This window comes from Capra hircus, chromosome 14 (assembly GCF_001704415.2).
Source record: "Capra hircus breed San Clemente chromosome 14, ASM170441v1, whole genome shotgun sequence".
Taxonomy (NCBI): Eukaryota; Metazoa; Chordata; class Mammalia; order Artiodactyla; family Bovidae; genus Capra; species Capra hircus.
Window position 1 is genome coordinate 71,997,943 of NC_030821.1, and position 14,400 is coordinate 72,012,342.

General features: G+C 47.5%; 1 protein-coding gene across 2 annotated transcripts in view; it reads right to left on the reverse strand.

Annotated features, from left to right (window-relative positions):
• Positions 1-14,400, reverse strand: part of ADCY8 (adenylate cyclase 8) — a 235,353-nt gene that overhangs the window by 8,083 nt on the left and 212,870 nt on the right. For both annotated transcript variants that reach the window (XM_018058572.1, XM_018058573.1), the window contains one exon: positions 10,889-11,047. In XM_018058572.1, coding sequence (XP_017914061.1) covers positions 10,889-11,047 — 159 coding nt within the window. The remainder of the gene's footprint in view (positions 1-10,888; positions 11,048-14,400) is intronic.

Genomic DNA, 14,400 nt, shown 5'->3' on the forward strand with positions numbered 1-14,400 from the left:
TCCTGCCCTCGCTTCCGCCTGTCTCTTCCGCTTCATGGCCTGCAATTTCCTATGTTGGACCTTGTGTTCCAGAAACAGGGAGGCATCTGTACTCCTGTATGCCCACGATAGTGGACGCAGTAGGCGCCTGGCCTGCATTCTCTCTTCCCAGGTTCTGCAGTCAGCCGGTCCTTGTTTCTTGGCATGGAGTTTTTCTCTGGCCACTAGAGGGCACTCTGCCCATGTGAGCTGCAGGCTAAAATCTCCAGGAAACTAATGCCCGCCCCCTCCACTCCCTGCCCCCGCAAGGAGCTGCTGTTAACACATTCCGATAGACACCAGCATAGTCCTCCGCGCCCTCACCCTTTGGGCCGGAGAACGTTGAGGCGCGCTTTCTATGCCACTTGCCAGATTCTCCAGCGAGATTCAGCTCCAGCCACCCACAGAGCTAACCAGGCTGACAACGCCCCAAGACTGGGTTCCTGTCCTCTCCCTACATTCCTCCTTCCTCGCCTGTCTACCTGGGAGAGTTTCCTGGGACAACCTCCAAGCAAGATACTTGCACGCTAACCCTTGTCCCAAGGAATGTTTCAGGAAGAAGCCAAAGACACATCCTCTTCAATGCTTTCATTTTTACTGTCTGTCCCTTGATAGAATAGGTCCTTCCTTCCCTGCAATGAGCCTCCCTAACCAGGCTAACTCTAGTTTTCTGCCTTCACTACCCACCTAGGTATCATATCTTCCTGCAAAACTTCCCGGACTCACCGATAGGGGTGGGAGGCTGACTTGGGCCGTGCGGGCACCTGGGCCCGCCGTGTGCATCGTCTTAATGTCCCTCTCTTCCTTTACCTGTGGACTCCTCAAGGGCAGGGACTCCACGCCATTCATCTCAACGTGTTCAAATCATCCAATTAGTAGTTTTTGGATGCCTGCAATGTCATACATGCCCTATACAGGGTCTAAAGTGAAAGTGAAGTCGCTCAGTTGTGTCTGACTCTTTGTGACCCCATGGACTGTACCAGGCTCCTCCGTCCATGGAATTTTCCAGGCAAGAGTACTAGAGTGGACTGCCATTTCCTTCTCCAGGAGATCTTTCCGACCCAGGATTGAATCCAGGTCCCTTAGCCCGTGTAGGAAACGTTAAAGCTTTACAAAGCACTTTTGGATAGAATCCGATGCTTTAATCCTTGTACTAATCCTGTGAGAAGTAGGTACAATTTTTATACCCACTATACAGATAAGGAAAATGAGACACGGATGACTTAAGACATTGGGATCATGTACTTGGCAGCAGAAGAGCCAGAGTTAAAGATGTCCAGGGTCTTTCCCACTCAGCACACCTGGACTTGCCTTCTCTGCCTTTTACGCCCTTGGTCTGAGAAAGAGGTTGTCCCTGATCCATGATCAGTTGATTTGAGCTTTAAGAGTGGGTACATCTGAATGGACGGTTTTGCTAACCTTCATTCAAAAGTGCAGAGGTGGCTGGTGACCAGCTGGATTGGGTTGAACTGGGGGGCAGTGCAGATTGTAGCCAAGTTGCATAGCCGTGGTACACAGCTTTCTGAGGCTGGGTCATTCACCTTGGCCTCGAACAATGGAGCGATACCGTAGGAGAAGCCTGGCTGCTTTATGGCTCGGAGAACCTGCATAAGCAAACCTACAGAACCGCATCCTCTGAATGGCTGCGATTCGGAGAGAAAGAAAATCTCTGTTTGCTCAATTACCTGTTGTATTAGTTTGCTCAAGCTGCTGTAACAAAGTGCTGCAGCCCAAGGGGCTTAAACCACCGAAGTTTACCTTCTCACAGTGCTGGAGGCTAGAAGCTTAAGGTCAAGGTGTTGGCTGGGTTGGCTCCTTCTGAGGCTGCTCTCCATTGGCTTGAAGGTGCCTTCTTCTCCCTGGGTCTTCACATGAGGTCTGTTACATGTGTATCAGTGGGTATAAAAATTGTGTCCTAATTTCCTCCTCTTATAAAGACACCAGGCACTTGAGATGAGAACCCTACCCTCTCCCTTTAAAGACCCCATCTCCAAACACAGTCACATTCTGTGATCCTAGCGGGTAGCAAGGGCGTTCTGCACTACTGGGCTGGCCAAGTGGAAGGACAGAACTTCTTTGTCTTGGGCACAAACAAGTCCCAGAGGAAATGAGACAGACTGCGGGACTCATGAGCCGTTAGCACAGTAGTCCAACGACTCTGGCCTCCCCAGTCACATCCACTAGGGCGGGGAAGGTGGGATAGGTGATGATGAGACCCCGCCTCCATAGCACTGCCCCAGAGGGTGGAAGGTGTCACAGGAAGCTCTTTCCTCAGTGGGCCAAGCTGGGAACACATGAAGAGAGGAGACGATGAGCCTGCAGATGTAGTCCCGTGGCCTCGGCCAGGGAGATCAGGTCTCTGCTTCAGGTCCCTCGGGGGTAGAGGAGATGCTCAAGTCTGCTCTGCTGCCGCCCTGGTTTTCCCGAGACGCTCTGTGTGGCGCCCTTGATCCTCTGCACTGCGGTCAGCAGTGGCTGTCTTCTCCTGGTGGCCTGGCTCCTGTCAAAATGCCCTCTCCTAGCGCTACAACTGTCACTGGTCCCGGGAACTGCTTTGTCTGTTGACCCTTCAGGCGTGGGATGGTACCAGTTCCCAAGACTATTGACCCTATGAGGCTTTACCCACTTCTTTGTTCCTGTGGCTTCAACTAGGGACGCAACAGAAAAGAAAGGGCACATTCAAATTAAGATAATTCAAGGAGGGTAATTTACAAAGGGCTTCCCAGGTGAACAGTGAACAACCCGTCTACCAACGCACGAGATGTGGGTTTAATCCCTGGGTCAGGAAAATCTCCTGGAAGTGGGCATGGCAACCCACTCCAGTATTCTTGCCTGGAGAATCCCATGGACAGAGGAGCCTGGCGGGCTACAGTCCAGGGGGTTGCAAAGAGTTGAACATGACTTAGCGATTAAAGGACAACAATTTACTAAGGGCTTAACTAGGAAGATGAGGGTCAAGTACAAGTTTCCCCTAAGAAATCCCTCAGGAAAACAGGGCTCGTGGCAGTCGAGCTGTGGCAGTTGAGCTGCCATCCTCCTGGGCTCAAAGGGATGAGAAGAGCCAGACACAAGGATGTTGATTTGACATCGGAGGCGGCCCAGCAGTGGCCTCGGGAGGAGCTGTCAGTTTCTGTGGGGGATGTAGGCAGCCTCAGATGGATCCCAAGGGAGGGAACCAAAGGAATAATAATATACTGACCTCATTCTCCTTCCCCTGCTCCTGGATCTCTGGCCCAGCGTCCCCAGTTGATAACCCTCATCTGGGTGTCAGAGGGCTTGCGAGGTCACTGCCGTGACCCAGGCAGGTTGCCCCTCCCTTCCAAGCGAGCAGGGAGAAGGGGGTGGGGTGCTTGGAGGGGCTCACGGGAGAGCTCCAGACCCCTGCCCACACCTGTCCACACCTTTAGAGACATCCTGTCACCTGACTCGCTCCAATCGACCGCACTGAGTGTGCCATCTGTTTCTTTCTATTTTGAGTTCTAAAAAGATAAAAACACTGAACACTGCGGAGGGATTGATGAGTACAGAAAGGCCATTATTGTTTCATTGTCACCCTCCTCTGGCTGGATGTACAGGTTTGCAGAGGATTCGAGCGCCTGCATGCTCCACCCTCTGCCCCCTACCCGGAAGCCAAGATGAAGACTTTGCCCAGGGAACCAAGTCTGGTTTTTCATTGGCCCAGGCCTGTCTGATCCAAAGCCCTGTGTGTCTTATACTAAGCGAAGTCACCTCTCTGCAGGGGAGAAGCAGTGTCTGATACCTCCTGGCCTTGTAAGTATCCTCAGGTCTCAGCTCAAATGCCATGTGCTCAGAGAAAACTTCCAGGACCCTCCAGTGTAAATGCCCTCTTTTCACACGTGGTTTTCTCTTACCGAGGATACCGAGGTGGCTCAGTGGTAAAGAATCTGCCTGCCAATTTAGGAGACGCGGGTTTGATTTCTGGGGTGGGAGATCCCCTGGAGGAAGAAACAGCAGCCTACTCCAGTATTCTTGCCTGGACAATCCCCTGGACAGAGGGGCCTGGCAGGCTATAGTCCAGGGGATCGCAAAGAGTCGGACATTACTTAGCGACTGAACAACAACAACAACAATTGTCTAACTCAGCTTCGTCCACCCTCATAGAACATTAACATTAATATATAACTGTGTTACATATTCATTTGTTTTAATGTCTGTTTTCCCAGAAAAACACGTGCCTCATATCAAGCAGGACTTCGTCTTCTTTGTTTGAACCCCAGGATCCAGAATGACATATGGCACATGGTTGACCCTCAAGAAATCCTTGGGGAATGAATGACGGAGTGAATAGGTAGGAGGCGGGGCTGGGAGTGGAAAAGAGTAATGATGACTCATATTTTCAGAATTAACAACAGCAAGAATCAGAGGGCTTGTAAAATGTGCCAGGCACCGCTTAAGCCCTTTATGCATAATAACTCATGTAAATGTTGTAACGTACAGTTGGGGGATACTGTTACCGTGGAGAGGCGGAAAATGAGCTCTAGAGAGGCTGGCCACTTGTTCATGGTCACAGAGTCGTGCGAGGAGCCAGGACTGAAGTTCAGGCATCAGATTTTCAAATATACCAAATGGCTCTTCTACGCTGAGCCCTGCTTACAGCCGGCACTTCATGTGTTCTTCTTGCCCAATTTAATTCTCACAGCAGTTCAGCAAGGTTGGTATTATTTCCTCCTCAGCTGGATGACAGAATGGATTCAGAGAGGTTGCATAAGCTGCCCTGGGTCACACAGCTAGCTCAGGCAGAGGCGGCATTTGTGTGGCACGGGCTGTCCAGCACCTGAGACAACTGCCCTTGTCACTGTCCTTTCAGAAGTTTCAACAGAGCCGGGATGAGTGAGCAGGTTTCCTGGGACTCAGTGAGCAGCTGCCTGACACTGCTGACCTGGCCCAGCTGGCCTGATCGGCAAGAGAGTCCCTGCCTGGCGTGCTGAGTGCTATTCTAAGCCGAAAGTCAAGCAGGATAGCAGAAGCTGCCAGGCCTTCTGCGTGGCTGACACAGCCGGAACAGACTCGGACAGGATGTTCCCGAGGGCAAGGCTCTGTCAGCTGCCCTAGGCTTGGGTGGCTTGCGTCATTCCTTGCCACTGCTCCCCCGTCTCTGCCACTCAGGCCCTGACAGCAAAGTGCAGGAGAAAAAGCACAGCATCGGGCTTGGAGGTTGTGCATACCTGGGCTCGAATTCCGGCTCACTACACACTAGCTTTGTGACCTTGGGCAGATTCCTTTACTTCTCTGAGCCTCAGTTTCTTCATCTATGAAATGGGGAGAATCATTCTTACTGCCTTGTTGCCCATATCTGTGAGCACTGCCCTCGCCTCTGAAAGCTGGGACCCAAAGTTACAAATGTCCCCAAGCAGATATTCACAGGTTTGTATCACAGTCAGATTTGTAGCAAGAGAAGAAGCTAAAAATGCCTCTTATGGAAACAGAGCATGAAATTGGGAATTCTTGCAGGCTATAGCTGTCCTGCCTCTGTCTGTCACCCCTTCACATGTTACACCACTCTGCCTGTGTCTCCTGCACACACACACATGCAAAAGCACACACACACACACACACACACAAATGTCAAGTTCTCCCACATATACGTTCATATTTCCAGACACACATCCCAATCTTTCCAGATACCTACGCAATATAAATCACGCCACATAGACATCTTCTATAACCACCACACACACGCACACACTCCCTCATCTTGACAAACTCCTGGGGCACCACGGCAGCAGCACAGTGAGGGGTAGCGTGGCACAGATGGAAGAAATTCGAGGGGCTGGGGCAGAGTCATGGCTTTGCTAAAGTCAACAGAGGCACGCCATGGACCTCTCTGAGCCCCAGTTTCTTCATCACGACAGTGGGGGTCACAGAACCCTCCTCTTCAGGTTGTGAATAGAATGAAAGATCATTTTCATCAATTGCCTGTCTCAGCACCTGGCACACAGTAGGTGTTCAGTAAATGATACGGCAGTATAACGTGAAGTCCTCCAGGCAAAGCGAAAACTTTCTCTGTTTAAGCCTAGCCAAGTGCAAACTGTTTAAATATTTATAAAACCACAAATGAACTTGACAGGACTTTCTATTGAGAATGTCTTATCCATGTGATGCAGGCTGAGCTTGACCTTTATTTTGCTCAGTGGGGGGTTGGCTAGAATAATCGCTGATGACCTGGGGTCTGGGCATCTCTGGTTGGTTTCCTTCCTTTCAGTATGAAGTCAGCCAGTGCATTCTTGTTCTTCCCCACTGGTTCCAAATAACTCCTTGTTTTGGTGTCTTGATTGACAGGTGGCTTTCCTTTCATTTCTTTGTGGGTCTTCCCTCCAAGGGCTCCAGCGTTCCATCTGCTTCTTCTGGTGGTCGCGGTTGATGCTCAGCGACATTTCGCTTTCTTGGCTTCCTCAAGAAGCTCTTGCAACAAAGTCCCTGACCTTAGGGAGCTCTAAGGAAACCAGGCTTGAACCCAATTCCAGAGAACTCCATCTGTTCAGGGTGTTTGGTGCCTTAATCTGCATCCAACAGACTCTCAAGGGCGTGAGTTCTTCAAGGGCTGATTATTCAAGCAGCAGATGACTCATGCTCTTGGTTTCTCTCCCACTGGCCTTTTGCAGAGGCTCAGATGGGAAATGGACCTTGTAGGTCTCTCCTAAATTCTATCCTAAGGCAGGGGTCACAACCCCAAATATTTTCAGAGGTCCAGCAGGTAACGTAAGTGTCAGAGTAGAGATGAATAAATTGGAGAGTCCATTCCATGTCTAAAGGCATCGACTCTACCAATTAAAACCAAAAAGCAAAACAGCCAACTGACCACTGTCCCAGCCCACTGGCTTGCTGGCCAGATTTGTCTCAGGATCAGCCAGTCTGTGATCTTTGCTCTATGAGTTTTTCATCCCCTGTTTGACTCAGTTTGAAACTCTTTAGTGGAAGGGTTGTCTTGGTCTGGTCTCCCCAACAACTGACCTTGCCTTTGTAGTGTCCTTGGCAAGGCCTTTCTTGTCACCACTTAAAAAGTTTCAGCAAAGGAACTCACCATTCTAGTTCGTCCACAAACCTTTAGTGAGCAAGACCACAGGGTGAGGGCACCAGGGCCCAAGGATCGGTGGTGACTAAGGCTGACGTTGTCCCTGCTCTTGTGGGTCTCACAGCCTGATGGCCCCATCACCATAGGGTTCCACAGAGTGCTGAATACAGAGATATCCCCTGAGGGTGTCCAAGGCCCTGGGTCTGCCCTCTGGAGTCTCACAGAGCAAGGTCAGTCCCTCTCGTGCGATAACCCTTCAGGTCTTTAAAGGCATCTTTTATTTCCCTCTTGAGTTACTTTTTTCTAGGTGGTGAGAGGGTGAACCAAATGGCTTGATTTTTGTGTTGTTGTTGTTTTTTTTTTCATTTCTTACCTTTCATATCCACTCCATTATCGAGTCCTGTTGACTCCAATCTGTAAAGGTACCTGGGATTCATCCACTTCTATCTCACTGCGACATCTTAGGCCTCCCCATCAGACCCTTTCCTGATGACGTAACTAGTTTCTGGCTTTGTGACTCTCTTATCCACACTCTGTTGTTCCATGTCCAGTTCTAACTGTTGCTTCCTGACCTGCATATAGGTGTCTCAAGAGGCAGGTCAGGTGGTCTGGTATTCCCGTCTCTTTCAGAATTTTCCAGTTTATTGTGATCCACACAGTCAAAGGCTTTGGCATAGTCAATAAAGCAGAAATAGATGATTTTCTGGAACTCTCTTCCTTTTTCCATGATCCAGTGGATGTTGGCAAGTCTTTCCTCTGGTTCCTTTGCCTTTCCTAAAACCAGCTTGAACATCTGGAAGTTCACGGTTCATGTATTGCTGAAGCCTGGCTTGGAGAATTTTGAGCATTACTTTACTAGCATGTGAGATGAATGCAATTGTGCAGTAGTTTGAGCATTCTTTGGCATTGCCTTTCTTTGGAACTGGAATGAAAACTGACCTTTTCCAGTCCTGTGGCCACTGCTGAGTTTTCCAAATTTGCTGGCATATTGAGTGCAGCACTTTAACAGCATCATCTTTCAGGATTTGAAATAGTTCAACTGGAATTCCATCACCTCCACTAGCTTTGTTCATAGTGATGCTTTCTAAGGCCCACTTGGCTTCATATTCCAGGATGTCTGGCTCTAGGTGAGTGATCACACCATCATGATTATCTGGATCATGAAGATCTTTTTTTTGTACAGTTCTTCTGTGTATTCTTGCCACCTCTTCTTAATATCTTCTGCTTCTGTTAGGTCCATACCATTTCTGTCCTTTGTCGAGCCCATCTTTGCATGGAATGTTCCCTTGGTGTCTCTAATTTTCTTGAAGAGATCTCTAGTCTTTCGCATTCTGTTGTTTTCCTCTATTTCTTTGCATTGATTACTGAGGAAGGCTTTCTTATCTCTCCTTGCTATTCTTTGGAACTCTGCATTCAGATGCTTATATCTTCCCTTTTCTCCTTTGCTTTCTCCAATATCACTGCAGATGATGATTGCAGCCATGAAATTAAAAGACTCTTACTCCTTGGAAGGAAAGTTACGACCAATCTAGATAACATATTAAAAAGCAGAGACATACTTTGCCAACAAAGGTCCGTCTAGTCAAGGCTATGTTTTTTCCAGTGGTCATGTAGGGATGTGAAAGTTGGACTATGAAGAAAGCTGAGTGCCTAAGAATTGATGCTTTTGAACTGTGGTGTTGGAGAAGACTCTTGAGAGTCCCTTGGACTGCAAGGAGATCCAACTAGTCCATTCTAAAGGAGATCAGTCCTGGGTGTTCTTTGGAAGGACTGATGCTAAAGCTGAAACTCCAGTACTTTGGCCACCTCATGCAAAGAGCTGACTCATTGGAAAAGACTCTGATGCTGGGAGGGATTGGGGGCAGGAGGAGAAGGGGACAACAGAGGGTGAGATGGCTGGATGGCATCACTGACTCGATGGACATGAGTTTGGGTAAATGCCGGGAGTTGGTGATAGACAGGGAGGCCTGGTGTGCTGCAGTTCATGGGGTCACAAAGAGTTGGACACGACTGAGAGACTGAACTGAACTGAACAATCCACACTCTATAGCATTTGGTCAGATTAGGTAACACTTTCCAAAGGCTCACACAGCACTCAAAAGGGTGCCCCGAACCCTACCATACTCCATGAGACCCAACTATCAGGCCCTGGCCCCAGACCTTCTCACATTACTCATTACTCTTCATCCTTGGAATGGGAAGTGTTCCAGATTCATGTCCCCCTCACAACCCAGGCTTCCCATGTGGCTCAACTGGTAAAGAATCTGCCTGCTGTGTGGGAGACCTGGGTTCGATCCGTGGGTTGGGAAGATCCCCTGGAGAAGGGAAAGGCTACCCACTTCAGTATTCTGGCCTGGAGGATTCCATGGACTGTATAGTCCATGGGGTTGCAAAGAGTCAGACATGACTGAGCGATTTTCACTTTCCCTTTCTTTCTTTCCACAACCTCAGAATGAGCCCTTATTTGGAAACGAGGTCTTTGCAAATGTGATTAAGCTAAGATGAGGTCATACTGGAGAGAGAGAGTCCTAAATCTAAGGACTGGTGTCCTCATATGAAAAGAGGACACAGGCCCTTATAAGGAGGGGGAAGGTCATGTGACTAAGGCAGAGACTAGACTGATGTGGCCACAAGCCAAGGAGTGCTTGAGGCCACCAGAAGCTGGAAGAGGAGGAAGAATTCTTCCTAGAGACTTCAGAGAGGGCATGGTCATGTTACTGCTCTGATTTCAGATTTCTGGCTGCCAGAACTGTGAGAGAAGACATTTCTGTTGCTTTAAGTCATGCGGTATTTATTATAACAGCCTTGGGGGACTGAGACAATCCTCTAGCCCGACCTTCCTGTTCCACGGGCACCACAAGCTCATCCTCACCTTGTCTCTGCTTGTGCTGTTCTCTCTCTCCTGAATTGCCCTGCCTCCTCCCCACTCTCTTAGGATGACTTGGTCCTTCCCATCACTCTGTTGCAGGCCAGGTGAGGGCATCTCCCCTGATCACACCTGCCCTTGCCAGCAGCTACTAGCAGGTAACCTTTGCTCACCCATCAGAGCAGCGCCGTCAGTGTCTTCTCTACCGGGATGTTATCTCTCTGCCCCCATTTGAATATAAGCTACATGATGGCAAGCCCTTGTCTAGGTAATCCCCCAGAAGCGTCCCAGGGCCTTTTAGATGTTTATTGCACAGTCTGTGCCTGAGAAATATTTTTTGAGTGTTTGTTGTGACTCAGACAACAGGAAGGTTTAGTTTGCTTTGCTCAGACAAGGCTGTCCTTTTGTAGTTAAAGGCTAAGGCTTACTTCACTCGCTGTAGTGTTCAGGCTTCATCCACGTGGCAGCATGTGTCAGAATTTACTTCCTTCCGAAGACTGAACAGCATTCCATTATATGTATTCACACAACATTCCGCTGTACATACAGACCCCGTTTCCCTTGTCCATTTATCTTTTGACGGAGTCTTGTATGATCCCAACATTCCACTATTATAAATAATGTTGCTATGAATGTGACTGTGCAGCTGTCTTCTTGTGACTCTAGTTTCCATCCTGTTGGTTACTTAACCCCAAAGTGGAATTGTTGGATTTCTGTATATATATATATATGCACACCTATGTAAAACTTTAAAATCCCAACTCAGTCTTGCACTAGCGAACTTATTACATGCATCTTACAGATGAGGTACCAGAAGCTGGGGAGGCCACATGCGTGTTTCAGAGTGCTGGGGAGTGGGCCTGGTCTCCAGGTGAGGACAGCGGGACCCTCCGAGCGCTTGGGGTCAGTGTGTCCTACCGCAGCCCTCCCACGGCTGCCCGTCCTCGGGGGCCGGACAAGCCTGGGCTCACCTCATTGTCCCGGTCCTTCTCCAGGAAGTGGCGGGCCACGTGGCTGGGCAGGATGTTCCTCAGCATGTTCTCATTGTGCTCCCTCAGCTCCTTCATCTCGTTGATCTCCTCTTTGGCCTGGACTCGCCACAGGAAGTCCAGGCGGGCCGTGTACTCCAGCTGCGGTTCAGGGGACAGAAGGGAAGGAACGGGTTCAGACACACGTTTGTGGGAGGTGGACAAGGTTCTCCGGAACCCTCCACAGGTGAAACAGAGCCCAAGCTGAACATTTTGGGAGGCTTCTTGCCTGACACCAAGCGATCAGAAGATAAGTAGATTTTACAGGGCTGTGTACCTCCCCTTCCTAGCACTGGGGCACCTAGGATTTTGTCATTGATTCTTTCCTCCACTGTGCTTTGCAGGTGCTGTGAGGTCAAGGTTCTTCCCCCAGTTCAATATCACATCCTTACCGTATAGCAACGTTCCTGGCACAGGGCTGGTGTTCCATTAATATTTCTTGACCCAACAAATAAATTACAGTAGTAAAACCAGCTAACACGTAGGCTGTGCTTATTAGATGGTGCCAGGAACTTTTCTAGGGAATATACATATATTAATGCCTTTAATCTATACAACAAGGATGTCCTAGTGGCTCAGTGGTAAAGAATCCACCTGCAGTGCTGGAGACGTGGGTTCAATCCCTGGATCAGGAATCGTTTAGGAAGTTGTAGGTAGAACATATGAGTCACAGTAGGTATTTAATACCTATTAGTTCCCTCTTCTCCTAGAATCCTGTTTGATTTTTAATTTTTAAAAATTGTTACTCTTTCTTAAAAACTTTATCTTTTGTACTGTGGTATAGCTGATTAACAATGTTTTGATAGTTTCAGGTGAACAGCAAAGGGACTCTGCCATACATATACATGTATCCACCCTTTGCCAACTTCTGTCCCATCTTAGCATTTCTTTTCTTTGGAAAGAGGACAGTTTCCTTTTCTAAAAAATCTCAGAAATCATATTTATGAGGGCTTTTAGTAACGTCATCATTTCAAAGTCTGTAACTGTTGAAATGAACAATATGTTGCACCATTAAACACATGGTTAGACGCCCTGAATTCAAGGGCTTAAAAAAGTTCAGCTACTTTTTTTCTTTGTCTTATGTGCAAGTCTCAGTGGATGACAAAAATATGAAAAGGCAGAGGTGCAAGGTTATTCTTTCAGCAGAATTTCTAATAGCAAAAGTTGGAAACAATCCAAGTGCTCATTTTGGTTGAATAAACTTATATACAGCCATAAAAAGAAATGAAGAATATTTCTCTATATGTACTTTGATGGGTTGGTATCTAAGGCAGAGAAATACATGCACAGTTTGCCATTATCAATCTAAGGAAAGGGAATATCTATATATTTCTCTCTCCACATATATATATATTTCTTTATTTATTAAAAATCGAAGTACAAAAATATAAAAAATCATTACAATGAGACGAGGAAGGTGGGGTGAAGGAATAGGGATACATTTAAACTTTAAAAATTATATCTTGTTTTATAATCCTGACTTTTGAACCATGGAAATATTTTACTTAATTATGAAACTGGATGGAATTTTTAAAAGCTTAAACAAACAAGCAAACCTACAGGTATAACCACACAGAGAGGAATTATTCCACATATCTTTTAACACAATAATTTGCAGGCATGTTCATAGAGAGAAATATTCTAAGGCTAAAAAGAGCTCAACAAGAATCTTCAAAGTGTTTACAACAATCACCTGGTAGGTGGTGGTATCTATGGTATTATTGTTAGATTATTGTGGTTTTGGAAAAGACTCTTGAGAGTCCCTTGGACAGCAAGGAGATCAAACCAGTCAAGTACTAAAGGAAATTCCTGAATATTCATTGGAAGGACTGATTCTGAAGCTGAAGCTGAAGCTCCAATGCTTTGGCCACCTGATGCAGAGAACTGAGTCATCAGAAAAGACCCTGATGCTGAGAAAAATTGAAGGCAGGAGAAGAAGGGAACGAAAGAGGATAAGATGGCTGGATGGCATCACCAACTCGATGGACATGAGTTTGAGCAAGCTCAGGGTTGGTGATGGACAGGGAAGCCTGGTGTGCTGCAGTCCATGGGGTAGCAAAGAGTTGGACATGATAGCAACTGAACTGAATTGATTGTATCTGAGGGGCTTCCTTGGTGGCTCAGACAGTAAGGAATCTGCTTGCGATGTGGGAGACCTGGGTTCAGTCTCTGGGTTGGGAAGATTCCCTGGAGAAGGGACTGACTACCCACAGTATTCTTGCCTGGAGAATTCCATGGACAGAGGAATCTGGTGGGCCACAGTCCATGGGGTCACAAAGAGTTGGACATGACTGAGCGACTAATACTTTCACTTGCATTGTATCTGAGTTGCAAGATACAATGAATAATCCTTTCCAGCTTTCTGTATTCTGATTTCCCTTCCCAAACCATTTAGGAACTGGCTACATGAAAACAGTACCAAGGGTTTGTGTGCCCTCAAAATTCATATTTTGAAATCTTAACCTTCAAAGTGATGGTATTCAGAGGTGGGGCCTTCGGGAGGTGTTTAGGTCATGAGGTTTGAACTTTCATGAATGAGATCAAGGTCTATAGAAGAGATCCCAGAGATGTCCCTGTGCCTCCTGCCATGTGAGGATGTAGTGAGAAGCCTATGAACCAGGACGTGGGCCCTCCTCACCAGACACTGAATCTGCCAGCACCTTGGTCTTGGACTTCCTATCCTCCACTGGGAGAAATAAATTTCTGAGTTTATAAAAGAAAAAAGAAAAGAGTACCAAAGGAACTAACAAACATTGTTTATATGTTTTGTGCCAGGCTCTTAACACAGAATGATAATTAACACGGGCTGAATCCTTGTCTTGAACTGGGCACTGTACTTAGCATTTCAAACATACTGAAAGTCTTTTAATTACACCATGGCTCAACAAAGCAGGTACTTTTTTATGCCCATTTTATAATTGAGGAAACGGAGGCGCAGGAAGGTAAAGTCCGGTGCCCAAGGTTTCACAAATAGAGGCTGGGCTTTGAACTCAGGGCATTTGGACTCCAAGCTGTGGCTTTTAACCCCTTCACTCTATGAACATGACTTCATTCAGCGGTTCTCCAACCCTTGATAGATAACTATTAGATTTTTCCTTTTGCAGGTAAAGAAATGGCAGGTTTGGGAGGTTGAGCATCTCAAGGTCATCTATTCTTCCAAGAGCCTCAGTTCAGTTCAGTTCAGTTCAGTAGCTCAGTCGTGTCCAACTCTTTGCAACCCCATGAATCACAGCACGCCAGGTCTCCCTGTCCATCACCAACTCCCGGAGTTCACTCAAACTCATGTCCATCGAGTCAGTGATGCCATCCAGCCATCTCATCCTCTGTCGTCCCCTTTTCCTCCTGCCCCCAATACCTCCCACCATCAGAGTCTTTTCCAATGAGTCAACTCTTCGCATGAGGTGGGCTAAGTACTGGAGTTTCAGCTTTAGCATCATTCCTTCCAAAGAACACCC